This window comes from Scyliorhinus torazame, chromosome 2 (assembly GCF_047496885.1).
Source record: "Scyliorhinus torazame isolate Kashiwa2021f chromosome 2, sScyTor2.1, whole genome shotgun sequence".
Lineage (NCBI taxonomy): Eukaryota > Metazoa > Chordata > Chondrichthyes > Carcharhiniformes > Scyliorhinidae > Scyliorhinus > Scyliorhinus torazame.
In genome coordinates, this window is record NC_092708.1 from 191,948,560 (window position 1) to 191,976,454 (window position 27,895).

At 46.5% G+C, this 27,895-nt stretch overlaps 1 protein-coding gene across 26 annotated transcripts in view; it reads right to left on the reverse strand.

Annotated features, from left to right (window-relative positions):
• Positions 1-1,990: 1,990 nt before the first annotated feature.
• Positions 1,991-27,895, reverse strand: part of LOC140394487 (poly(rC)-binding protein 3) — a 283,234-nt gene continuing 257,329 nt past the window's right edge. For 23 of the 26 annotated variants that reach the window (XM_072481920.1, XM_072481914.1, XM_072481847.1 and 20 more), the window contains 3 exons: positions 26,902-26,954; positions 12,046-12,215; positions 1,991-2,477 (listed from right to left, as the gene is read on the reverse strand). In XM_072481920.1, coding sequence (XP_072338021.1) covers positions 2,441-2,477; positions 12,046-12,215; positions 26,902-26,954 — 260 coding nt within the window. In that variant the 3' untranslated portion in view covers positions 1,991-2,440. Of the gene's footprint in view, positions 2,478-12,045; positions 12,216-26,901; positions 26,955-27,895 lie in introns of those variants that run through there. The other 3 variants (XM_072481939.1, XM_072481934.1, XM_072481901.1) reach the window with 2 other exon arrangements.

Genomic DNA, 27,895 nt, shown 5'->3' on the forward strand with positions numbered 1-27,895 from the left:
ATTTATTTATTTGTTTAAAACTGGCCACAGCTATTTATATTGCTTTATTGTTGTGTAAAAGAAACACTACGTATTGTTATGTTTGACCAAAAAACTCGAATAAAATATATTTTAAAAAATAAATAAAAATAAAACACATTGTACAAAAGCAATGCTGAGTGGATTCTTTTGAGATGTGGAGAACAAGTGTGATCGCTGCTCACTTACACCAGCTAACCACACACATGCATCCTGGTCTTGACCTAAGCTTGCTGGATACTAGGTTTCCTTTTTTGACACAATATCAATGATTTTACAGGTAACCCTAGAACTTTGCTCACTGGTTGCAATATTTAGAGTCTTGGACTTCCCGTCATTCCATTTGGGATTGGGGACGGACGTTCTTGCTTCCACCTCCTTAATAGCCAGGAGTCGAATACAACTTTATTGGAAATTGCCCTCACCACCCAAAGCATCTGCATGGGTGGATCATTCTTACATCTCAAAAAAGATTACCGTTAGAAGCTCGGTGGGGAGGTTCTATCAGAGATGCCGGCCATTCATTTCATTCTTTGAAGACCTGAAAACGCTCTCGGGTTAGGGGTCGAGTTAAAGGGATTAGTTTAGAGCCTCAGGGTTTTTTGATCCATTTGTATTTGTTAATCACTTTTTTTATTTTGGATTCTGTATTTATATAATATATATATATATGTGTGTACATCTTTAATCTGTATGTTACTGTTTATATTTGATAACTTAATAAAAATATTTGTAAAAAAAGTTCCCCCACCAAGATGCCTGTAGACATAGACGCGACAGGGCCCTCTGCCATTTTCTCAACATGTGTAGCTTTCGAGTCCAAATCTTTACTTTTCTGTTGCCTGGTTTTATACTTATTGGCATTCCTTTTACGTGGGACTCTTATCTCATCAAACTAACATGGTTCCTCCCAACTCACCCCCGAAAACAGTGCGAAAAGGGCCGAAATCAAGGTATGCTGGCGGGAGCCATTGCGTGGGTGACTGCTCTCTACATGTTGCCACCGGACGTCTGCCTGTGTGAAACCGTTAGTCGATAAATCTTTCCTGCCCTCACACCTTCACTTGTTTTTCTTCCCCCTTTCACTTGTTCCATACCTACTTAATTTCTAACTTTCCTCTGTCCTGATCAAAGGTCACAGACGTGAATTTTTCCAGCCTTTTCTGTACATCATTTAAGCACCTTTCACAATTTCAGGGTGTTCCAAAATGTTTTACAGCCAAATAAGTACTTTTGAACACTGTTACAATGTAGGAAATGCAGCAGGCAGTTTGTGCACAGCAAACCCCCATATGTGGTGAGATAGTGAGCGGGATTTTTTGTCTTTAAAGTGATTTTGATTCCAATGTCACAAGCCTGTGCCACAATTCAGTTTAGATCATGACTGATCTGTACCTCGACTTGTTTTTGCTCCATACCTACCTAGAGATCTTGCTTCTTAAACACATTAAAGACCTTGCACCCACAGTCTTTTGTTGGTGGAGTTCTGCATATCAAATATTTTTGAGAAAAAGCAGTCATCGATTTCCCTCTGCAATGACCAATGCCCCATCCGTTGCATGCTATTTTTCTAACATCGGGCCGGCCATAACTCCTCCCTCCATTCAACAGTCTTTTCTACCAGACTTAACCCCCTCTTGAATAAGCCCATTACCACCACCACCCCAACATATCCCCACTGCTATTCTTCACCAAATAAGCTTGCCAACCATCCAAAAGCTCTCCGTGGATAACAGTCTCAACCACCACACACTGCTCCAAATGGTCATTTCACACCTTGGGGATTAATCTTTTCAAAATTGCACCCTGTCCCTATTTCCTCTTCTACATACTCCTGGTCCAGCCCATGGATCAATAATCATGCTGATCCATATTGACTTCTAAAATATTTACTTATTCAGCAAGCCCTTGCAATTGAATGGATATGTACCTTTCCATGGCAGCTGATAATAGAGGAGACAGGCAAAACGGGTTTAGTGATAGGTTGTATTTCAGCACATCGCCAGTCATGTGCCCTCCTTTATTATAACCAAATAGAACTACAAATAATTGTATTACATCAAGGTTTATCATTTTTTATAAAAAGAGGTTGCAATCATGTTACCAGTGATTACTGAACTAAAAAGTATACAGAGGAAATAGTCTGCAAATACATTTTTTGCAAGCAATAGTTAATTTAATTAAATGTGGAACCAAAAACCTACATTAAAGCATGAAGCAATGGGAAAGGAGGGTCTAGCCAGAAGGGATTGGAATTAGAAAAGAACTTCAGAATAATTCCTTAAAATTTAACATTCTAAGTATTGTCTATGAGGCAGGAGGGTAATATACAAATTTTACAAACGGGGGGTGATAGCAGGTTGCTTATGGGTTATGTAGGTGGGTAACATGACACAAATAGCAGAGGGAGATGAGGAAACAATTAAAGTGTGCCCATTCCAGAGACTTCAGATGTTAGCCTAGAAGAGGGGAGAAATAAAAACATAATTTGATCAATAAAAATTCTGAATCAGCTTCAATTACAGATATCTTTACATCATAGAAACAATAAATTCAGCCCAACAGATATATGCCTGTCTTTCTGTTTCACACAAGCATTCTCTTGCCTCACTTCATCTTACCCGATCAGCATATCCTTCTGAGCCTTTCTCCTCCACATACCTATCTAGCTTTCACTTAAATGCTTCCATGTTATTCTTGTGGTAAAGTCCAAGTGAAACAAGAGAAAACTGTGCTTAAAGCCATAACATTCACTTACTCAAACTGAGCAAGTGACAGTTCTACAGACTATTTCCTATAGATCTGATAGATTTAGGAATGGTGTCAGATCCTGAACCTTTTAGCAAACTCTCCCTGGAGTACAGTCTTCTGTTACACCCACGGATGTAGTTTTAACATACTGGTCAAAATGAACAGATGTACATTTGGCTAAATGCCAGTTAAATACCTGCTCTGCATTGATTTCTCTCACCAAGCTGTCAGATAACTAGCGTGAAATAAAACCTTTGCTTCTCTGTTCACCTTTGGGAGCAGCAACCAAGTGAGTAAGCAACAATAACCCTCAAGTTGAGGAAGGAAGGTAACATGCTTTTCAGGTTTGCAAGTCCATACTCAAATAGTTTTCTCTTTGGAACAATCTTCTTAAAAAAGTGTTATCCCCCCCCCCCCCCCTTTTAGTAATCACTGTTGGCAGAGGGTGGCGGAAATTAATTCCATGCCACCCAACTCCTCTAAAGTTGGCTGCCAGAGTTGAATTACTGGAGCTTAACAATTCGAATCCCCAACCCCACAAGTCTCATGTTATATCCCCTCCTAAGACCAGAATTGGAAACATCACTTTAACAATGATTTAATGGTTTACCAGTAACATGTGGGGTACTGATTTACATATGTTCCTTATGAATTGCTGCCCTCGTCAGAATCGGCCGTTACTCACTGTTTAACTCGTTCACGTTCGAGAATTAAAGCATTAATTTCAGCACATCATCAGACTGTGACCAATCTGGCTCCATGTGCCTGTTCCTCACCAGTTTCAACAGTGGTTAGCATTGAAGGCACAGTTTCTTCCTCTCTTTTAATGTTTATAAAGTTGAAAGGGCTAAATGAGTAGACTGACTTAGCGAGATAGAATTAGTGCAATACCATTCCTATAAGGCACATCATTCTATCTCTACTGAATGTGGACGCCAAACTGGTTTGTAAAGGGCAGGCAACTCAAGGCCAATGTTCGAAGGCTTTTGAATGTTATTATGATGCCATCAGGAGGAGGGGAGGTGGAGGTGGTGAGTAGCGATGGATGCGGAGAAGGCTTTTGATCGGGTGGAGTGGAATTACCTGTGGGAGGCGCTGGGAAGGTTTGGGTTTGGGGAGGGCTTTATTGACTGGGTGTGGTTGCTCTATCAGGCACCAATAGCGAGTGTACGTACGAACCAGCTGAGGTTGGGGTACCTTAAACTACACCGAGGGACGAGGCAAGGGTGCCCCCTCTTTCCGTTACTGTTTGCTCTGGCCATAGAACCATTGGCCATGGCATTAAGAGCCTCTAGGAACTGGAAAGGGTTGGTTCCGGGGTGTGTGTGGCTAATATAGCCATGATTAGGAAGTAGGTAGTGGGGGAGGGGTGGTGTGGGAGCGGATGGAGGCGGCGTCATGCAAAGACACCAGCTTGGGAGCACTGATAATGGCACCTCTTCCATTCTCGCCGGCCCGATACTCCACAAGCCCGGTGGTGGTGGCGGCTCAGAGAATCTGGGGGCAATGGAGGAGATATAAGAGAGTGGAGGGAGCATCTGTTTGGACCCCGATTTATAATAATCATCAGTTTGTACCGGGTAGGCTAGATGGTGGGTTCCGGAGATGGCAGAGGGCAGGAATTAGAAGGATGGGGGATCTATTAATAGATGGGAGCTTTCCCAGCTTTAAAGCCTTGGGAGAATAAATTTGAATTGCCAGCAGGGAACGGGTTTAGGTATCTGCAGGTGCGAGACTTCCTGAGAAAGCAGGTTCCGGCCTTTCCGCTGCTGCCGCCACGAGGTGGGTCTATGGGTGGATGCCATAAGCAGCGTTAATACCTCATCATGTGCCAGGCTTAGCCTGATACAATTTAAGGTAGTCCACCGGGCACACATGACAGCGGCTAGGATGACTAAGGTTTTCGGGGTAGAGGTTAGGTGTGCAAGGTGAGCGGGAAGCCCAGCAAATCATGTTCACATGTTTTGGGCATGCCTGAAGCTTAGAGGGGTTTGGCTGGGTTTTGCTAAGGTAATGTCCACGGTGCTAAAAACACGGGTGGTGCCGAGTCCGGAGGTAGCGATCTTTGGAGTGTCAGAAGAGACGGGAGTTCAGGGGGCGAAAGAGGCTGATGTCTTGGCCTTTGCCTCCCTGGTAGCCCGGAGACGGATCTTGTTAATGTGGAGGGACTCGACACCTCCGAGTCTCGAGACCTGGGTTAGTGACATGGCTGGGTTTCTCAATCTCGAGAAAATAAAGTTTGCCTTAAGAGGGTCAATGGTGCCTTCCTGAAGGAGCAGAGGGGGCGGACGCGAGCACGTACGTGGCCACAATGTTGGGGACGCTGATGGGCGCGGGGGCCTTCCCGCGGCCCTTGGAGCTGGATGGGGCGCACAGGGTTCTCGCCAGAATGCCGAGGGTAAGCGAGCCACCGAGGGCGATGGTGATACGGTTTCAGCGCTTGGCAGACCGGGAACGAGTCCTGCGGTGGGCGAAGAAAGAGCGGAGCAGTAAGTGGGAGAATGGCGAGATCCGAATTTACCAGGACCTGGGAGCTGAGCTGGCGAGGAGGCGTGCAGGTTTTAACCGGGCGAAGGCGGTCCTCCACGGTAAAGGGGTGAAGTTTGGGCTCCTGCACCTGGCGAGACTGTGGGTAACATACCAGGACAGACACCACTATTTTGATACCCCAGACGAGGTGTGGTCGTTCATCAGGCAGGAGAAGCTGGACCTGAACTAAGGGACTGTTGTATGGGGGTGAAATATGTGGGTGGGGAGGGACCGGGGGGAGGACGGCGGGTAAAGCATACGTTTATGGACATGTCTGCCCTAATTTGGTTGGGGGTTTTGTGGTTTGTTTTGCTTGTTTTCCAGGTGTTTTGTTTTCCAGGTGTTCGGTGTTAGGGGATGGGAAACGCCCGGGACGGGCTGTCCAGCGCACGGGGAGGTCCCAGATGGCACTTGCCCCTCTACTCTGCGGCGGAGGGCGCACCGATGGAGGCAACAAGTTAAGGGTTGGTATATACAGGCGGGAGCAGCCAGGGTCAGCATGGGTGAGCTGACTCTCGGAAGCACAATGGGGGCGAACCCAGAGCTAAGCGGATGCTTGATGGGGGGAGGGGGGTGCAGGGGGTTTGGGGGTGGTTGCTGCTTTGCTGACTGAAGGGGAGCCAGGTGAGGGGTATGGATGGAGAGTCGGGCGAGGGGGCCACGGGGGGAGAGCTGGAGGAGGGAGGCTGGGGCACGCTGTTGGCCGAAAAAGGGAGATGGCTAGTCGGCGGGATGGGGGGGGGGGCCCTGAATGGGCCGGTCAAGCAGTCACGCGTGTTCTCGCATTTAAAGGGGTTGAAGGCGGACGTGGCCATGTTGCAAGAGACGCACTTAAAACTCGCGGACCAGACAAGGCTAAGGAAAGGATGGGTGGGACAGGTGTTTCACTCGGGGTTAGATTCAAAGACCAGCGTGGCGGCTATTTTGGTCAGTAAACACGTGGCATTTGAGGCGGGGAGCATCGTGGCGGATAAGGGGGGGGGGCAGGTATATAATGGTGAGTGGCAAGTTGCAGGGGGCCCGGGTGGTGTTAGTGAATGTATATGCCCCGAACAGCGGATGCAGGGACGGGGGGCCCAGATTGGGTTGGAGGAGGTAGTCAAGGGGCTGGCAGGCATGCAGACGGGCAAGGCCCCGGGCCCAGACAGCTTCCCCGTAGAATTTTATAAGAGGTTCTCGGAGCTGTTGAGCCCGCTCCTGATGAGAACCTTCAATGAGGCAAAGGAGAGAGGGACCCTCCCTCCGACAATGTCGCAGGCATTGATCTCGCTTATCCTGAAGGAGGATCCGCTTCAGTGTGGGTCCGACAGGCCGATATCGCTCCTGAACGTGGATGCCAAGCTGTTGGCAAAACTTCTGGCCACCAGAATAGAGGAGAGGACCAGACAGGTTTTGTTAAGGGCAGGCAGCTGAACGCTAATGTGAGGAGGCTCCTGAATATTATCATGATGCCCTCGAAGGGGGGGGGGGGGGGGGGGGAAAGAGAGATTTATAGGGTGGGTCAAGCTGCTGTATCAGGCCCCTTTAGCGAGTGTCCACACAAACCGGCTACGGTCGGAATATTTCAGGCTGCATCGGGGGACGAGACAGGGGTGGCCCCTGTCCCCGTTGTGGTTTGCCCTGGCAATTGAGCCATTGGCCATTGCGCTCAGGACTTCGGGGGATTGGAGGGGGCTGGTGCGCGGAGGGGAGGAGCACCGGGTCTCCCTCGACGCGGATGACCTGCTGTTGTATATTGTGGACCCGTTAGAGGGGATGGGGGAGGTCATGCGGATCCTGGGGGACTTCGGGAGGTTCTCGGGGTACAGGTTGAACGTGGGGAAGAGAGTGAGCTGTTCGTGGTCCACGGTAGGGGCCAGGAGGAGAGACAGAGGGAGCTCCCGCTCAGGATAGTGGAGAGGAGCTTTCGGTACTTGGGGATACAAGTGGCCAGGAACTGGGATGCCCTGCACAGGCTCAACTTAACCCGGCTAGTTGCGCAGATGGAGGGAGAGTTTAAAAGGTGGGATATGCTCCCGCTTTCCTTGGCGGGACGGGTGCAGACTGTGAAGATGACGGTTCTCCCCAGGTTCCTCTTCGTATTTCAGTGCATCCCCATTTTCATCCCCAAGTCCGGCTCTGCTGCCGTTTTCGCCGGCATGATACACCACTAGTCCGGTGGTGACGGCGGCACTGAGGATCTGGGGGCAGTGGAGGAGACACAGCAGAGAGGAGGCGGCCTCGGTATGGACCCCGATACGGAATAACCACAGATTTGCTCCGGGTAGGTTGGATGGGGGATACCAAGGCTGGTATAGGGCAGGTATTAGGAGGATGGGGGACCTGTTTATAGACGGGACTTTCCCTAGCATGCAGGCGCTGGAGGAGAAGTTCGGCCAGCCCCCGGGGAATGCGTTCAGGTACCTCCAGGTTCGGGACTTTCTTAGAAAACAGGTGGGGACATTTCTGCTGCTGCCCCCGCGTAGGATCCAGGACAGGGTGGTGTCTGGCATCTGGGTAGGGGAGGGGAAGGTGTCGGACATATATCAGGAGCTGCAGGAGGTGGAGGAAGCCTCAGTGGAGGAGTTGAAGGGCAAGTGGGAGGAGGAGCTGGATGAGGGCCTGTGGGCCGACGCCCTGGGCAGGGTGAACTCCTCCTCATCACGTGCCAGGCTTAGCTTAATTCAGTTTAAGGTGGTGCACGGGCGCATATAACAGCGGCAAGAATGAGTAAGTTTTTTGGGGTGGAGGACAGGTGCCCGAGATGTGCAGGGAGTCCGGCGAACCACACCTATATGTTTTGGGCATGCTTGGCGCTTAAAGAATTCTGGCAGGTGTTTGCAAGGGTGATGTCTAGGATTTTGGACACTCGGGTGAAGGCGAGTCCAACCGTCGCGATATTTGGGGTGTCGGAGGATCCGGAAGTGCAGGAAGCGAAAAGAGGCCCTGGTAGCCCGGAGACGGATCTTGCTAATGTGGAGGGACTCAAAACCCCCGGGTGTGGAGACCTGGGTTAGCGATATGGCGGGGTTCCTCAGCCTGGAGCGAATAAAGTTCGCCTTGAGAGGGTCCTTGATGGGGTTCTCCCAGCAGTGGCAACCTTTCCTTGACTTTCTAGGGGAGCAGTAAGTGTTAGCAGCAGCAGCATCCTGTGGGGAGAGGGGGGGGGGGGGGTTCAGGTGGGGTACTGTTGATATAAGGTGAGTTGGGCATGGAGACAAAACCCACCCTGTTCTGTTTAAAAAAAAAACATTCTGTTGTGTAAGTAATTTCACTGTAAGCTTTGGGATACGCTTATTGTTATTTTTTATTACTATCTGTATTTCTATTTTTGTTATGTAAAAATGTAAAATGAAAATCGCTTATTGTCACAAGTAGGCTTCAATGAAGTTACTGTGAAAAGCCCCTAGTCTCCACATCGGCGCCTGTTCGGGGAGGCTGGTACGGGAATTGAACCGTGCTGCTGGCCTGCCTTGGTCTGCTTTAAAAGCCAGCGATTTAGCCCAGCGTGCTGAACCAGCCCCCGGCTAAACGCTCATTGGAAAAACTTTAATAAAACATTTATTTTTTTAAAAAGAGGGTCAATGATAGGGTTCACCCGGAGGTGGCAGCCGTTCGTCGACTTTCTCGGGGAAAATTAAAGTGTTAATGCTGCTGCCATTTCAGCTACCTCTACACCCATCTGCTGTTTCTTCAGTTGCCCCATTACAATGTCCTTTTGCTTTGCACCATCATGAACAACATTATAACTGAGGCAATATGGTTCTCGGCCTACAATACACACGTAGTTTCAGCAAGGTTTACCCAAGGACCTGAACAGTGAACAGTACAAAATCTACATTGAACTTGGTTTGGTCCTTTAGAGAGAATGGTGATCTAACAAGCAGTTTGAGACCAACAAGCAGCACACTTCCATACATTAAAGTCTCAAAGCACTTGTGGCAAGGAAAATGGTCAATGCTGACTAGGAAGTTAAAGCACAGACAAACCCAAAGCTTTTTATAAGGAGGAGCAAAATGTCAAGGGAGAAGAAACTGGTAAGGAAGTTAGAGGGAGAAAATGGATAGTGATTAAACAAACAGCCAGTGAGGGAGCGAGGACAAGGAAAAACCTGTTGTTGCAGGAGAATAAGTATACACACATTGGGTTGTAAATTGGGGAAAAATCATGCCAAAGCAGGATTGACTGTGTAATCCTGGAAAGAGCTGCCGCTTTATCCCACACCTGTGCCTTTACCCATAATGTTTAACTTCAGCATTCTTTTAAATGTATGCTGCTTCCACACCGGTTCATTGTCGGCCACCCCAAGTCCAACTACCCTCTGCAGAAAGACACACTCTTAGCCTTTCCCTTTGTTCTTTTGGTGTTCATTTTAAATGCATGACCTATAGTTACTGACTCACAAATCACTAGAAATTGTTTTACCCATTTACCTCATCATAATTTAATTCCTCTGTCAGTTCTCCCCATTAACCTTTTATGAAAAGCACCAGTTTCTATTGCGTCTCATAACTGAAGTCTTATTCCCCGATGTCACCTTAATGAAATTTAATCCATCCCTCTCCTGAAGTAGGGTTCCCAATATGCTAACTGCAGCCTAGCCATTACTGGTTTAGGTTGAGCATTGCGTCAGTGTTCATACCTTTTAAAAAAAAAAAATTTAGAGTATCCAATTCTTTTTTTCCCATTAAGGGCCAATTTAGCGTGGCCAATTCATCTACCCTGCATATCTTTTAGGGTTGTGGGGGTGAGACACACGCAGATATGGGGAGAATGTGCAAGCTCCACACAGACAGTGACCCGGGCTGGGATCGAACCTGGGTCCTCAGTGATGTGAGGCAGCAGTGCCAACCACTGCGCCACCGTGCTGCCCTCTGTGTTCGTACCCAAGGCCTGCATTTATAAAATCAAGGAGTTCACATGTTGCTTACGTTCTATAAAAGCACATTTTCAACTTGCCTTTGCCATCTGCATTTCCAATGCCATCTTCCCCATTTAAAAATGTTACCATATAGTGATTAGTTTTTCTTCTCGTGCTTCCTCCCAATGAGTCATTTTTTCTACAAGTACCATCTGACATCAATCGACCTGACCAAATAATCTAGTTACTCTCTTGCAAGTCGCAGACAGTGACTTTACATAGTGCTCCCAATTTTGGTGTTATCTCCAAATGTTGGCACTACGCCCCCATATCTAAATTTAGAGCAATGATCCCAATACTGACCAAGGATACCACTGATGATACTCAGTTAGTTCAAGAAACTGATTAACTCCGATTCCCTTTTAACTAAGTTTCTACTCATGCTGCTATTCACTGGTTTCACTAAATTCATTAGTTTCACTAAAAATAATTTTTGCGAATTAAACTTGTATGATTTCCCCCCCCATACCCAAATACATTTTCAGCCTGTAAAGGTTACAGTTGATATTCCGATTTGCAATGATGGTAGCTTTGTAGAAAACTACATTTAGCTCATGAATAGGTTATGGTAAATAGAACAGTAACATTCTACCAATGTGAACCACCAAACATTTACAGCAGTGAGGAACACTAACTGTTTCCTGGAAAATTGTGAAAATGCTCAGGACAGTAGACAAAAAAATACCTCATTGCTTTGCATTTCACTGCCACATTGGCATGGCTGCCCTTGTTGACTGCGTCTGGCTGGTTAATGCATGGCTTCTGTGCAGAATTGTAGTTTCATGGCATCATATTCTAACTAAGTGCTTGATTGGTTTGCTACTGACATTGGATTGGAGGTGTTGGAGACAATCTTTAATGTATCAACTTTCTTTGCATCAATTCCTGAATCCTACATTAACAAGCTGTACTGCCATACTGTAAGGAATCTACAATATCTGCAGGTTAATAAAGCTTCTGTATGATAATGGCACTTCGTTTTAACCCGAAGTATGAGCGCTCCTGAAAATTAGCACCCATGATGCTAAAAATTGCAAACTATTTTGTTATGTGAAATGTATGCAAGCATATTCTATATTGATAACATTTAAAAGGCATTTGAACAGATACATGGATAGGAAAGGTTTAGAGGGATATGGGACAAATGCAGGCTTAGATGGGCTTTTAGGTTGGCATGGACCAGTTTCGGGCGAAGGGCCTGGGTCCCTGTGCTGTAGATTCTACGATTCACAGATACAAAATTGCTTGCGCTGACAGCATCCCTTTTGTGCAAATGATCAGATTGAGAAAATTCAATATTTATTACTTGCCATTATAAATAATGTCTTCAATTTTACCTACGCATTGGAGTAGATACTATTTCCTCGTTCCAACTTAGCAAATCAATCTCAGAGTTGTGACAACTGCTGTTATAGCACCATCAAGGGGGTGCAGCAACATCAGGCAATACTTGAATCTAATAAATTCATTACTATCTCATCACCTCTCTTCCTTCCCTGTGGTTTCCAATTGCCTCTCGCCTACGTGATATGCATTCCAGTCGTCCTCCCATCTTAAGATTGGGAAAGATACAAGTAATTTTACTGATTCACAGCAGGGAGAGTGTGAAATAAGAGGCAAATTTGGAAGAATATAAAAAACATCTGCCCTTCGGCAAGTGCGCTAAATATTCTGTGCATCTACAAACATGAGCTGGATATTCAGAACTAACAGCAAGCTCTCAATTACAGTTTTACTCGTTGAGTGTAATATTTGCCTTTATAATTGCATAATCTTTCTCTTTAGTGTCAAACCGGATTGATGATCATCCCCACATACCCAAACAGTAGTAGTCCAACTTCTCTTACCTTGCATTAATGAGGTACTGTGCAAGGCTTATGTTGGCGGGGGATCCAGTAATAGTAATCTGGCGTTCCGTTGAGCCTTCTGCTGCATTAGCTATTTTAATTTGCGCCCCAGACATTTGTCTGATCTCATTGATTTTGCTGCCTTGTCTGCCGATTATACATCCTATTAGCTGGAAAGAAAGTTTTTGGGGAAAAAAAATGGAAGTCAAACAACCAACCAATTGGTAGAGTGCTACACTGAATTCAGACTGCTGAAGTTGCAAGACCAGGAACAGACAGAAGTAAAGACATTTCAGTCCATTAAAAAACTTTATTTGTTGCTTATATTCATGCTAAAGATAGTCACTGGCCATTTGCCCCCTCCTTGGCAACCAAACCCACATCTCAATTCATGTATACTTGATAAAAAGGCCCATTTCTTCTTTAAACACTTCAACCAAGTCCAGGTTCACTCCGCTTAGTTTTAAGTTTTTTCAAAAATTCAAATATGTAGCAGTTATTCCCAAGTTGCATTTAGCTTTCGTGTTCGCCTTTAAAACTGAGCTATTTGGAAAAGCAGGCAATTAAAACACCAGATTGTTTAAGTTGAGAAAATGGGTGATGATTCCCCATGTTCTTAACACTGAATGACTTAAGGTACTTGTTAATGAGGACATTTAGATGAAAAGTTATCTGGTGGCTTTTTGACCACAGCCAAATTTGTTGGAAGCAGTAAAGGAACTGTAGATCTCCCTAGCACTGTTCTGTTTGGTGAAATTTCATAGCAGCAGCCAGCCAGAGTTACATCACACAGAGGCTATCCGAGTTTTTGTGTGAGGATGGCAAGATGATTGATGATTGTGTGGGGTTCAATAAAAATGGGGAGGTCTCGCCGTCGGTGGCATGGGAGGCACTGAAGACGGTGGTAAGGGGCGAGACCATCTTGTTTTAAGGCGCAAGTGGATAGGGAGGCAAGAGAGGAGTGGCAGCGGTCGGTAGACAAAATTTTGGAATTGGATGGGAAGTATGAGAAGATCCCACTCCAGACCTTTTGGCTAGTAGAAAGGAACTTCAGACGCAGTTTGTTCTTTTGTCTACAGGGTAAGCAGTGCGCCAGGTGAGGCAGTTGAAGGGTATGGTGTACGCGTACGGGGGAAAAAGGTCAGCCGCTTGCTGGTGGGACAGCTCCGCCGGCAGGTGGCCCTCCCGGGAGATTGTTCAGGTTCGGGACAGGGTGAGGGGGCTGGTGGTTGCACTGGAGCAGGCGAATAGCGCATTGGAGGAGTTTTATATGAGGTTGTATCGGTCAGTCCCCAGGGGATGACTCAGATATGAGGGAGTTTTTGGAGAGGCTGGTGTGCCCCACCATAGGAAAGGAAGGTAGGGCAGGTCTAGAGGAGCCAGTGGGGATTGAGGAGGTTTAGACAGCAGTAGGGAAAATACAAGCGGGTAAAGCACCCTGGCTGATGGGGTTTTATAAGACGTTTTTTGATAGGGCTGGCCCTGCTGTTGGTGGAGTTGTTTGAGAACGCGGTGGCTAGGGTTTGCTTCCGAAGACAATGAGACAGGCATCTATTTCGCTGTTGTCAAAAAAGGATAAGGACTCGGTGGAGTGTGGGTCGTATCGGCCAATCTCTCTGTTGAATGTGGATGCCAAGATTCTTCCCAAAGTGTTGGTGCTTAGGTTAGAGGAGTGCCTTCTGCAGGTGATCGGGGTGGATTAGACGGGGTTTGTAAAGGGTAGGCAGTTGTCCTTGAATGCGCGGCGCTTATTAAACGTGGTACTCTACCCGTCAGATGGGGTGGGGGGAGCAGGAGATGGTGGTGCTGGATGTGGAGAAGGCGGGTGATCGAGTAGAGTGGAATTATTTGTTTGCAGTGTTGGAACAGTTTGGGATTGGATCTAAGTTTGTGGTGTGGGTCATATTGTACAAGGAACTGAAAGCGAGTGTATGTACGAATGAGGCAAACTTGGGATATATTTAGCTATATAGGGGAATGAGGCAGGGGTGTCACATGTATCTCCCCCCTCCCCCCCTTAGTTTGCACTGGCGATAGAGCCCTTGGCCATTGCTTTGAGGATCTCGGATTAAGTGGAGGGGGAATAGTATGGGGCGTTGGGGGTGTAGAGCATAAGATGTCCCTGCAATGACGACTGTTTGTTGTATATTTCCAACCCAGTTCCGATGATGGGGGATATATTGGAGTTGTAAAGCGATTTGGAGCTTTTCCGGGATATAAACTGAATTTGGAGAAGAAAAAGTGCTTTTTGGTCTCCCCGCCAGGGACAGCTGGGTGGTGGTGGTGGGCGGGGGAGGGGGTGTGGAACAGTTGATTTTGTCATTTGTCTGGGCAGGTAAGGTAGAGGATTCGGAAGACTGTTTTTCCAGAGAGGGCGACAGTCAGGGGGGTTTGGCTCTGCCATCCGGGCCGTTCCCTGCCTGCATTGCCCCCATTTATTTAGGGATGTTGCTCACACAATCTAAGATGGAGTACTGAAGCACATGCAAACACTCACTGCTAACGGCATTACAGATCACGTGATGCTGCACAAGCAGGGATGTATTCTCAGACACATAACACACTTCCTCCTTTACGGTGGCACAGTGGTTAGCACTGCTGCCTCAGTGAACCCAGGAACCTGGGTATGATTCTGACCTCGAGTGGTTGTCTGTGTGGAATTTGCAGTTTCTCCCCGTGTTTGCGTGGGTTTCCTCCGGGTGCTCAGTTTTCCTCCCACAGTTCAACGATGTGCAGGTTAGGTGGATTGGCCATGTTAAATTGCCCCTCTGTCCAAAGATGTGCAGGTTATGTGGGATTACAGGGATAGGGCGGTTAGTGAGCCTAGGTATGGTCAGTGCAGTCTGAATGACCAAATGGCTTTCTTCTGCACTGTAGGGATTCTATGGGTTCTTTAGTGCAATGACAACTACTTAACATTTTACAACAGACCTATTTATGCATTCTCTCTATACATATATCTACAACACAATAAGACAGTCTCTCAGGTGGACGTCTATTCCTTTTAGGTTACATTCGATGTTCTGGAACCTGGCTAGGAGTCCCTAGAAGTGTCCTCTTTTCCTTCAATAGGTGGTACTTCCTGGGAAGGTCCATCTCTATAGGTGTTGAGAACTCTCCAGTGGACCAATCGTTTCTGATTTCTGATTGTGCATTCACAATCACTAGGAAGAGGAGATCCTCCACTGGACCAGCATAGTCTATATGCATTCTTTGCCATGGCTGTGTCGGCCATTGCAACAGATTAAAATTTTTAGCGTACCCAATTACGTTTTCCAATTAAGGGGCAATTTAGCGTGGCCAATCCACCTATCCTGCACATCTTTGGGTTGGGGGGGGGGGAAAACCCATGCAGACACAGGGAGAATGTGCAAACTCCACACGGACAGTGACCCAGGGCCGGGATTCAAACCTGGGTCCTCAGCGCCGTAGGCAGCAATGGTAACCACTGTGCCACCATGCTGCCCTCATTGCCACAGATATAATGGTTGCAGTGGTGGAGTGTTCCTTAGTTTTACACAGGACTGACATTACTCCATCTTTCTCTGCCCACCAAAATAACTATTTTCCAGTTCCTTCATCATACCATGATGTCTCTCATGCAGTTGGTCAACGAAGCACCGAGGAATAATCATCGGTTCACCATAATAAAACTCAGTTCTAAACTGTCAACTCAAGTCTTTGTGTGGCGTAAGGCTTGAGGTCTGGACTTTTACAATGAACATCTGACATTGTTTTCATAGAACATATAGTGCAGAAGGAAGCCATTTGGCCCATCGAGTCTGCACCGACCCACTTAAGCCCTCACTTCCACCCTATTCCAGTAACCCAATAACCCCTCCTAACCTTTTTGGACACTAAGGGCAATTTAGAATGGCCAATCCACCTAACCTGCATGAAAGTTAGGTGGAGGAAAACAGAGCACCCGGAAGAAACCCACGCAGACACAGGAGAACGTGCAGACTCCGCACAGACAGTGTCCCAGCGGGGAATCGAACCTGGGACCCTGGCGCTGTGAAGCCACTTGTGCTACCGTTTCTTTTTGGACCATGCCCATCACCTTCCCCATCACTGGAAATGAAATGGCAATCTTGACAAAGCATCGATATTTCCATGTTGCTCTGAATTACAATATTGGATGTCGTATGCGTGTGTCGACTGTATCAAAGGCCATTTTTGTAGCCTACTAGCTGCTAAAGGAGGAATACCTTTATGCTGCCCAAAGATTGTCAAGGGTCGATGATCCGTCAAGAGTAAAATGACGTCCTTAAAAAGGTAGTGGTGGAACCTTCCTACCCCAAAAATGATGCTCAAAGCCTCTTTTTTTAAGCTGAGCGCAATTAGTTTCAGCCCCAGTAGGAGCTTTTGAAGCAAATGCCATCAGTCGTTCCTCTCCCCACGTGATACCTTACCAGCAGGGATGTATTCTCTGATACACAACAGGTACACTCAACACAAGCAACAGATAAGTGTCCTGGTTATATTTGTGTGCATTGAGCATAAGTGTACTTCAGGGTAAGGAAACAATCTTGGTTGTCTCCCAACATTGGGAGGAACCAACATGTCTCACTGTTCAGCCACCACCCATCTCAATGCACGCAGCCCCTTACTAGTAAAGTGCTGAGCAGCCATGGGCCCATCTGCTTCAATGAGTGTTTGAAGCTTAGAGTTTCTCCTCAACAAAAGAAAGATGCCAACTCCTTGATTGGCAAGCTAGAAGATCGGGGGCATATGCACAGGACTGGTAAGAGACATGCGGCTGGTCAATAATACACACAATGTAGCTATGATCCACAGGGACTAAACCTCAGCAGAGACATCAACATCACATCCCTGCAAGAGATGAGGCTTTCTGAGAATTGATCACAAAGAAAAACATTACACATTCACGTGGCAGAGGAAGAGTTCAGAGGAAACATATGAGCAGGGTGTTCAGGAACTCACCCTTGGGAGAACATGGTCACTGAATAGATTCTACACACCAGAGAGCCTGTCTATCATGGGGGTGCTGGATTATCGAACCCACACTGGAAAAGCTATTGACTCACTTGCCATTGGAAAAGTTCCAGGTGCTGATGCTATACTGTCTGAATTCATCCAAGTACAGGAAACCGATACTCCTGCAGCATTTGTACGAACCTCTCAGTTTCTGCAGGGGGGAGGGCATGTGTGATGTAAGGATTGTGACCCTGTAAAATAAGGGTGACCGCAGACAGTGGCACTGACAACTGGAAGGCAGTCACTGGCAGCTGTGGTCTCTGGACACTGACTGTTTGGTGCTCCTAAACCACACTAGACAAGATTTAAAACAGAATTGATTACCAACCAAGACTTAAACTAATGTCTCAAGAGACAAAACTCATGTTTTTAATAAGCTTGTAATTAGCAATGTGGTCAAAGAAATGAGTGCCTGTCGCTCCAGCAGTTTGTCACAGTATCTTAAATTCTAGACACTATCCTACATGAAAATAAATCACATGTGCAAAAACGGCTGTAATTGTTTAATCTTCATTGCACAAGAATACAGGAAATTTTTCAACATGCTGTCTAATTGCCACTGTGACGCTCCTAGGGCAGCAGTGGTTAGCACTGCTGCCTCACAGCACCAGGGATCTGGGTTCAATTCTGGCCTTGTGTGACTGTCTGGGTGGAGTTTGCACTTTGCGTGGGTTTCCTCCGGGTGCTCCGGTTTCCTCCCACAGTCCAAAGCTGTGCAGGTTCAGTAAATTGGCCATGCTAAATTGCCCCTTGGTGCCCAAAGATGTGCAGGTTAGGTGGGATTATGGGGTTACATGGAGAGGGCAGGAGTGGGAAAGGTAAAGTGCTCTTTCAGAGGGCCAGTGCCTACCTGATGGGCCGAATGGACTCCTTCTGTACTGGAGGAATTCCATGTGATATGCGTGAACTTAGAGACGGACATTTTTACTTTAGGAAAAAAGACATATGGACAATAACAAACATCTCTGGGAATTTATTAAAATGTAAATGTCTGTGGATGGAGGACTCTCCCTTGAAAAGACATTTAAAACGCAAGACTATTTGTGGAATTTGCAGCTCCTACAGAAACTCAATACATTCTGAAATTGTCTCCCAGGTTCAGTATCTGCCAACTCGAAACCTAACTAACAGCGATATGAGGAAACCAGTTTATCACAAGCAGGTGCCCATGACCACCATTCATCCTCCACTGTGCAGCAATGGCTTCTAACATTGCATCATTTGTGTGGATAATAAAAGTATCGATCATGTGGTCACATGATTGAAACAGACTTGAGGTCCACATCTTATTCCAAACACAAGCCAGGGGTAGGTCAGTCTGGGACGAACAGCATGACAAGAAACCACCATCCTGTGGTAGAATCCTGCATGACAACCAGTTAAATCCTGCAGTAAGAGGGTTCATTTGTTTCACCTGTAAGAGTACCGCTCTTTTCTGCAGAAGGTTGGCCGCAACTTCATATGTAAATCCAGAGACTTCATATGTAAATCAAGAGACTTCCAGCCTCTCCATTCATCTTCAAATAATCAAGAGTAGGTCTGCAACAATTTCATCTTCATGAAGGGCGCAATTTGTTTCTTGTTATTTTGTTAATAATCGAAGTGTATGCATCATTATTAGAACTCATCTTTTATTGCATGTATGTATTGGTGTGAGTGCTGCATTTACATTTCAAGTGGTGTGTTAAAAAACATTTATTTTTCTTTTGATTTAAAATCACCCAGAAAGCTGTTTCTGTCCTTTAAAGTCACAACACTCAGCAACATAAAAGTGAAGATTTTATTTTTACTTTTATTGGGATGGGGGAAAGAATGGGTTGGGTTACAGATATTTAACAATAATTATATTCCATACTATAATGTGTGATTTTAAAATTTCACTTCAACTGAATAAGGTTTGTTTTAAGCAAACAGGACATGTGCATTAACAGATATTACTATTGTAGCAGATTTCATATTAAGAATTTTTCAATCATTTTTTAACTACTCAACCACTATTTCAGTCTAAAGATTTGGTGGGGCACACAAACTGTTGGGATACAATTCTCTTTCAGTGCTCTGTTGTGTTCACTTTGGAGACCTCTGGACTCCCAATTTTCCCATGTGCATAGTGATTTTATTCGCCACATTTTCATCATTTTCGCCAAAGGAGGAAAACAACAGAACAACCCCAACAATATAAAACCTAAAGTATAGACTCGTAGAACAAAAACAAACTCCTTCCCCCCGCCTTAGCATTCAACGGCAACCAACTCCTGAATGTGCATAATAAACAAACCCCAAAAATTGTAGAACCCCTCCCTCAGCTCAAACTTTACCTTCTCCAGGGTCAGAAACTCCAGTGGGTCCCCCGCCACGCCGAGACACAGGGCGGTGAACTGGCCTCGACCCCGACAAGATCCGCTCTATGAGCGATCAGCGAGGCAAAGGCGAAAGCGTCTGCCCCCCACCTACCTGTAACTCGGGCTGGTAGGGGGCCAGGCTCCACATCCATATGCAAAACTCCTGAGATAGTGCTAAATAACTCCCACCAATACCTTTCCAGCTTAGAGCAGAATCAAAACATAGAAACATGATTTACGAGGCCTCTCCCACATCGCTCACAGACATCCGCTACCCCCTCAAACAGCTGGCTCATCTTTGATTTTGTGGTGTGCCCTATATACGACTTTCAATTTCATCAGCCCTAGCCTCGTGCTGGAGGTTGAGGCGCTCACCCTTTGCAACACCTCACATCACAGACCCTCTTCCATCGCAGTTCCCCCCCCAGCTCTTCCTCCGACTTCACCATAACCCCCTCCATGGACACCCTATCCTCCTATGGGATCCTCCCATAAATCCCTGACACAATCCCCTTCTCCAAACCCTCCACCCCCGCTGACAGTGCTGTCTACAACAACGAGGAGGCTGGTGCTCTCAAGAAGGTCAGGAAAACCTTCCTTGCAAAATTCCGAAAGCTGTCAAATCGTCCCCCAAGAAACAGATCCTCCATTACCTTAATCCCCCTCTCGTCCCATCTCCAAAACTTCGCATCCATCCTCCCCAGCTCGCACCCATGATTTCCCCTAATCAGCATCTCTCCGACCCGGCTTCCAGCTTTAAACTGCCTCCAGATCTTCAAAGTGGCCAGACTCCCCGAATACATACCTAGTGCCATCAGGTGCGGGACCGTTGCAAGCGCCCACAATCCCGACCTCCTACACGGGCCCTTCTCCATCTTAACCCATCGGGACTCACCTTCACCCCCCTTAACCCAGTCCTGTACCTTCTCAGCATTCGCCGCCCAGTAGTACAGTAAATTTGGGAGGCCTAGGCCCCCCCAACCTGTTGCCCTCTCTGAAAGACCACACTCCTAACCCTGGCCACCTCCCCCCCTCAAATAATCAATTTGTCCACCTTCTTGAAGATAGATTTTAATAGTAAGACCAGCAGGAGCTGAAACAGGAACAAACATCGCAGTAACACATGTATCTTAACTACCTGCTCCACTGGCCCGGTATCGACAGAGGGAGGTTGTCCCACCCAAATCGGCCTTCACCCTCCTCACCAAACTAGCAAAATTATACCTTCTGAGCCCACTCCAATCTCGCGCCACTTGCACCTGCACACCCCCCCCCAAAGTACCTAAAGTGGGTTGCCACCAGTCAAAATGGCAGCCCTCCCTCCCACTTCCGGCTGGGAAACCATAAAGTACTCGCTCTTGCCTAGGTTCAATTTATACCCAGAGAATAACCAAAAGCTTTGGAGCAGCTCCGTTACATTCTACACCAATGTGCTCGGTTCTGAAATGTACACTAACAGATCATCAACATGTAAGAATACCCTATGCTTCCCCTCCCCATCCATAACCCCGAGCTCCTTAGCGTGATGACCAAAGACTCTATAACTCTATAGCCAGTGCAAACAACAGGGGGGACATGCTTAAGAAGGGAGGTGGTCAATGCAGGACTGAGGGTGTTGTACCTAAATGCACGCAGTATACGGAACAAGGTAAATGAGCTTGTTGCGCACACTGAAATTGGCCGGTACGATAGTTGTGGGCATCACAGGCTGCAAGGGGATCAGGGCTGGGATCTAAATATACAAGAATGTGTCCTATCGAAAGGACAGGCAGATGGGCAAAGGGGGCCGGGTTGCATTGTTAGTAAGGAATGAAGTTAATTTGATAGCAAGAAGCGATATAGGATCAGAAGGCATAGAATTTCTGTGGATAGAGTTGAGGAATCGCAAAGGCAAAAAGGCCCTGATGGGAGTTATGTACAGGCCCCCTAGCAGTAGTCAGGATGCGGGGCAGGAAATAAATCAGGAGATAGAAAAAGCATGTAAAAAAGGCAATATTACAATAATCATGGGGGACTTCAATATGCAGGTGGACTGGGAAAATCAGGTTGGTAGTGCATCCAAGAAAAGGAATTTGTGGAATGTCTCAGAGATGGGTTTTTTTGAGCAGCTTGTGACAAAGCCTACTAGGGAACAGGCAATTCTGGATTTGTTGAGGTGTAATGAGGCAGGCTTGATTAGGGAACTTAAGGTGAAGGTACCCTTAGGAAGCAGTGATCACAATATGAATTTACCCTGCAGTTTGAGGGGGAGAAGTTGGAATCAGATGCAACGGTGTTACAATTAAATAAGAGTAACTACAAAGACATGAGGGAGGAGCTGGCCAGAGTTGATTAGAAAGGGAGCCTAGCAGGGAAGAGGGTGGAGCAGCAACGGCAGGAGATTTTGGGGGTTATTCGGGAGACACAACAGAAATTCATCCCAAGGAGGAGGAAACATGTTAAGGGGAGGAAGAGGCATTCATGGCTGACAAAGGAAGTCAAGGACAGCATAAACGTAAAAGAAAAAGCATACAAAGAGGCAAGGATTTGTGGGAAACCAGAGGATTGGGAAGCCTTTAAAAGGGAGCAAAGGACAACTAAATAAGCAATAAGGGGGGAGAAGAAGAAATAGGAGTGTAAGTCAATAGAAAAAATGATAAGAGTTTTTTTCAATATATAAAAGGTAAGAGGCAAAAATTGGACCACTGTAAAATGAGGCTGGAGAAGTAATAATAGGAAACAAAGAAATGGCAGAGGAACTGAATAGTTATTTTGCATCAGTCATCACAGTGGTTGACACCAGTGGGATGCCAGAGCTCCAGGAGAATCGGGGGGCACAGGCGAGTGTGGTGGCCATCACTAAGAAGGTTCTGGGGTAAGTGAAAGGTCTGAAGGTGGATAAATCACCTGAACCGGATGGACTGCAGCCCGGGGTTCTGAAGGAGATTATGATGGAAGCATTGGTGGTGATCTTTCAGGAATCACCGGAGGCAGGAAGGGTCCCAGAGTACTGGAAAGTAGCAAATGCAACACCGCTGTTTAAGAAGGGAGGGAGGCAGAAGATGGGAAATTGTAGGCCGGTTAGCCTGACTTCGGTCATTGACAAGATTTTAGAGTCCATTATTAAGATGAGATCGCGGAGGACTTGGAAGTGCATGATAAAATAGGACTGAGTCAGCAATTTTGTCAAGGGGAGGTCACGTCTGACAAATCTGTTCTTTGAGGAGGTAACAAGGAAGTTAGGCAAAGGAGAACCAGTGGACGTAATTTATTTAGATTTCCAGAAGGCTTTTGACAAGGTGCCACATAGAAGACTATTGAATAAGTTAAGAGCCCATGGTGTTAAGGATAAGATCCGGACATGGATAGAGGATTGGCTGACTGGCAGAAGGCAGAGAGAGGTAATCATAGAATAAAGGGGTCTTTTTCAGGATGGCAGCTGGTGACTAGTGGTGTGCCTCAGGGGTCAGTGCTGGGACCACAAATTTTCACAATATACATTAACGATCTGGAAGAAGGAACTGAAGGCACTGTTGCTAAGTTTGCAGATGATACAAAGATATGTAGGAGGACAGGTAGTATTGAGGAAGCAGGGGGGGGGGCTGCAGAAGGACTTGGACAGGCTAGGAGAGTGGGCAAAGAGGCAGATGGAATACAATGTGAAAAAGTGTGAGGTTATGCACTTTGGAAGGAGGAATGGAGGCATAGACTATTTTCGAAATGGTGAAATGCTTAGGAAATCAGAAGCATAAAGGGACTTGCGAGTCCTTGTTCAAGATTCTCTCACGGTTAACGTGCTGCATTCATGTCGAGAAGACTAGATTACAAGATCAGGGATGTACTTCTGAGGCTGTGTAAGGCTCTGGTCAGACCCCATTTGGAGTATTGTGAACAGTTTTGGGCCCCGCATCTAAAGAAAGGTGTGCTGGTCTTGGAAAGGGTCCAGAGGAGGTTCAGAAGAATGATCCCTGGAATGAAGAGCTTGTCAAGAGGAACGGTTGAAGTCTCTGGGTCTGTACTCGTTGGAGTTTAGAAGAATGAGGGGGATCTTATTGAAACTTACAGGATATTGCAAGGCCTGGATGTGGAGAGGATATTTCCACTTGTAGGAAAAACTAGAACCAGAGGGCACAATCTCAGACTAAAGGGACGATCCTTTAAAACAGCGATGAGGTGGAATTTCTTCAGTCAGAGGGTGGTGAATCTGTGGAACTCTTTGCCGCAGAAGGCTGTGGAGGCCAAATCACTAAGTGTCTTTAAGACAGGGATAGATAGGGTCTTGATCAGTCAGGGGATCAGGGGTTATGGGGACTAGGCAGGAGAATGTGAATAAGAAAAATATCAGGCATGATTGAATGGCGGAGTAGATTCGATGAATCGAGTGGCCTAATTCTGCTTGTTTGTCTTATGGATATAGGACATCCCTGCCTCGTACCCCGGTGCAGAGTAAAGTACCCAGAAATCATATTATTAACGCGAACACTTGCCATCGGCTCCTTGTACAGCAGCCGTACCCACGTCACGAACCTCAGCCCCATTCCAAATCTTTCCAATACTGCCATGAAATAACCCTACTCCATCCGATCAAGCGCCTTCTCTGCATCGTGCCACCACCACCTCCACTCCATTCGCCAGCGACATGATCACGTTTACCAACCTTCTCACATTCAAAAATGCCTTTCCTTCACGAAACCCGTCTGATCGTCTCCGATCACCTTTGAGAGACACCCCTCCAATCCTGCTGCTAGCACCTTTGCCAATACCTTGGCATCTACATTCAATAGGGATATGGGCCTATACCACAAACAATCCACGAAGTCCTTATCCTTCTTTGGCAGCAGGGATATCGAAGCCTGACCCAACACTGTGGCAAGATCCCCCTACCTATTGCATCCTCAAACATTCCCATTATCAGCGGCGCCAACGTATCCTTAAACTTCTTATAATATCCCATTGGGAACGCCACCTCCCCTGACTGCATCCTACCAATTGCCTCATTTACCTCCTGCTCCCCCACCAGCCACTCCAACTCTGCCCAGTCTTCTTGCCCCAATCTTGGGTACTCCAATCCGTCCAGGAACTCCCTCATCTCTCGCTCTGACCTATACAACTTCTTATAGAACTCTTCAAAAACTTTATTGATTTGCTCTGGGGCCACCACTAGCTTCGCCGACTTATCCCGCAACTGCACTATGTCCCTCATCGCAACCTCCCTCCGGAGCTGGCCGGTCAACAAACACCCTGCTTTCCACCCATGTTCATAGACCATCCCCCTCAACTGGTGCACCGCTTTTCCGGTGGACAACCGGTCAGTCAAACTTTGCCTGAAGCTTCTGCCTCCTGGCCAAAAGGGCCGGACCAGAGACCCCACGTACCTCCTGTCCACCTCCAGCATCTCCTCTTATCAATTTTTGGCATTCCTCTCTCTCCTCCTTGTCCACCTTAGCCTTAAACGAGATCACCTCCCCCTGTACTACTGCCTTCAGAGTCTCCCACATCGACTGCAAAACTTCCCCTTTACAATTAAACCCCACATGTTCCTCGATCACCTTCCCAATCTTATCACAAAATCTCCAACCCCCAACAACCCAAAGTCCATTCTCCCCCCCGGCCTCTGAGCCATCCCCTTCTCACATCCACCGAACGTGGCACATGGTCCAAAATCAATATCGCTCAATACTCCAATCCTTTGAACCCAGCCGATATCTCCTTCCCCACCATAAAGAAAGTCTATTCTCGAGTACACTTTATGTACCGGGGAGAAAAATTAATACTCTCGCTCCCTCGGGTGCAAGAACCCTCCTGGGTCCACTCCTCTCATCTCTTTCATGAGCCAGCCAGTGCCGTCACCCTCCCTGCCCGGGGCAGCAAGCAAGGCAGAGACCTATCCACTTTTGATTCCTGCACCATATTCCAGTCCCCCCCAATTATTAACCCGTGGGTGTCCAAATCCGGGATGGCACCCAGCACCCTCTTCACAAACCCTGCATCACCCCAGTTGGGGCCATATACACTCGCCAGTGCCACCACCACCAGCCTCCCCTCTAATGCCCCCGTCACAATCACGTACCTATCACCCCATCCACCACCACCTTCTCCATCTGAAACCTCACCCTCTTGCCCACCAATACCGCTACGCACCTCCCCCACTTTATCTAAATGTTATGCTCTGGCATGCAGCGTGGATTTAAAAAATATATATAGTTTGAAATAGATTGAATGTGATTTTGTACTGCACAAATAAAATTATATGGGGTGCATTCGTTTGAGAACACATCAAGTCTTGTACAAGACTAATAAAATATAAAAAATGTTCGATTCATGTGTACAATACCTTAAATGCTTAAAAGTTTTTTTAAAATTCTAATTTAGTAGGATGTGGGTCGGGTTGAATACTAAATGTGATCACAGACTAAATATAAGACTACACTTATTTTGAAGCATGTTCGAAAGAGAAGATATAAACTGAAACATCTCCATCTCTTCACCGTTTAGGGTCAGCTGCTGAATCATCAGATTTGGTCACCTTATTAATCAAGGGAACTCTGTGAAACGTTGCACTTGTCCAGGAGAGGGGGGGGGGGGGGGGAAAATCAGCAGTAAATTGCTTCTAGTTACTCCTCTGCATCTTTTAGGAGACAACTTCCATGGAGTAGATAATTTGCCCACCAAGCAGGTTTAGAAATAAAGTGTGCAATTCAATGGCCATGAGCTCGCCGCGGCACAGCGTGGCCGATAAAAGCCAGGAAACCCCGCTCCTGGAATCTATCCAGCTTATGATCTCACGAGACGTTTCAATGTAAATCCTGGCCATTGTGGGACAGATCACATTTTGGCAAATCTGCACATTAGAGCGAGACAGCTAGCCTCACTCAAATATGCAGATTCTGGAGGTATCTGAGGCTTTGGGATTCATCACCTTCCCCTCAGACCTTGGGCGAGTGCCGTTCAGAACCGGTCCCCAAAAATGGTGATTAGATGGAACGGCACTCGTGGCGCTCTTCCAGGGGACTGGAGACCCCCATCTGCATGCCCTGGCACTGCAGGTGGTGGCACAAACAGTGCCAGCGTTCCAGGTTGGCACTGCCAAGGTGCCAAAAGTTGCCGTTGTGCTCACACACGATTGGGTCCCTGGAGGTGCCCTGCTTGGGTGTTGGGAGAGGAGTGTGGGGATCCTCCCATATTTCGGTCGGGCTGGTAGTGGGGGGGAAGAGGGGATTGCTTCAGGGGCCAGGGGAGGTCCGGTGCGTGGAGCACCCTACTGTACAAAATGGGGCTGTGCAGCCTTGGCCGCACGTTCCCCATTCAGGCCCCTTATACAACACAAGCTATATGTTGCTTGGCACTGCGAGTGTCAGGACACACGCAGCTAAACGTACTCGCTATGGGACTTTGTTCCCTTTTGGGAGAATCACAACTAAAGTGTTGAGGGAAAGAAAGAGGGAAAAACTAAACAGTCAGAGAGGAGTCAGCTTCAAGACAACATTTTTGCATCTGGGTTTCAAAATAGTGCATTTTTCCAAAGGAAGTCACTTACATCATTGGGAATGGTGAGTTCATGAGTACTGGCTGGGGGATTGGCATCCAAACCTAAGAAAATATGAGGAACTAGTGATTAGCAATGGACTACAGTTGTGGGATATCAACAATGCAATCCTTTCACCTTACACATTTGAATTAGAGACTCAGTTCCCCATAGCCAGGTTTGTTCCTGATCTCTCATGTTCTTTGACTAGTTTATCTTGCTACATGCAAACCAGACTCACATTTCATGATTTTCACAAATATATCTTTAAATTGGCTTTGGAGTAGACTAGAGGGGTTTAATAAATTTACATATTGGAAAAAAAATGGCACAAATCTGGTTGATTTGAGCTTCACTTTGCTTGTACAAGTTACTTATTGATTTCAGTCCATGGATGCACTTTGTGGATCTTCATAAAACAATTGATGGCAAAAAACACAGCAAATAGGCATGTAAACTAAAGCTGCTTCATATATCTAACATCGGGGTTTCATCCTCTAGAATGCATTTCCTTTGAAAAATGCATGCCACGTATCCTGCAGAAAACAATCAACTGCTGTTCAGATCAGAGATGCAGAATTGCAAAAGATTTTCAGATTAATTCTAATCTTAAACTTTTTAGATGTTAAACAAACGTATTCTGTATCTGTTTTTGGTTTTAGGTGGCTAATTGATGACACATTTCCACTTTCAAAGAAGCATAATGGGGAATGGTTAAGTGTAGAGACAAAACAACTCTTGGAAAATTTCCAAAACCACTTTCAATGCAGTTCTTTTGGTGGACGCGAAAGCTTCTACATGCAGAATTGCACCTTATCAAAGGTTGGGCGCTTGACTACTTTGAAATGTTTCCTCTAACTTGATTGCCAGGAATTGCTGAAACAAAAGGATTGTTTCAGTAAAATTTCCAAGCCAGCAATTTATATGCAAAGCATGAGTGTGAGAAACAGATAGAAACAGAGGTCCACAAATCTGGTGTATGATTAAAAGCATTGGTAACTGCCGA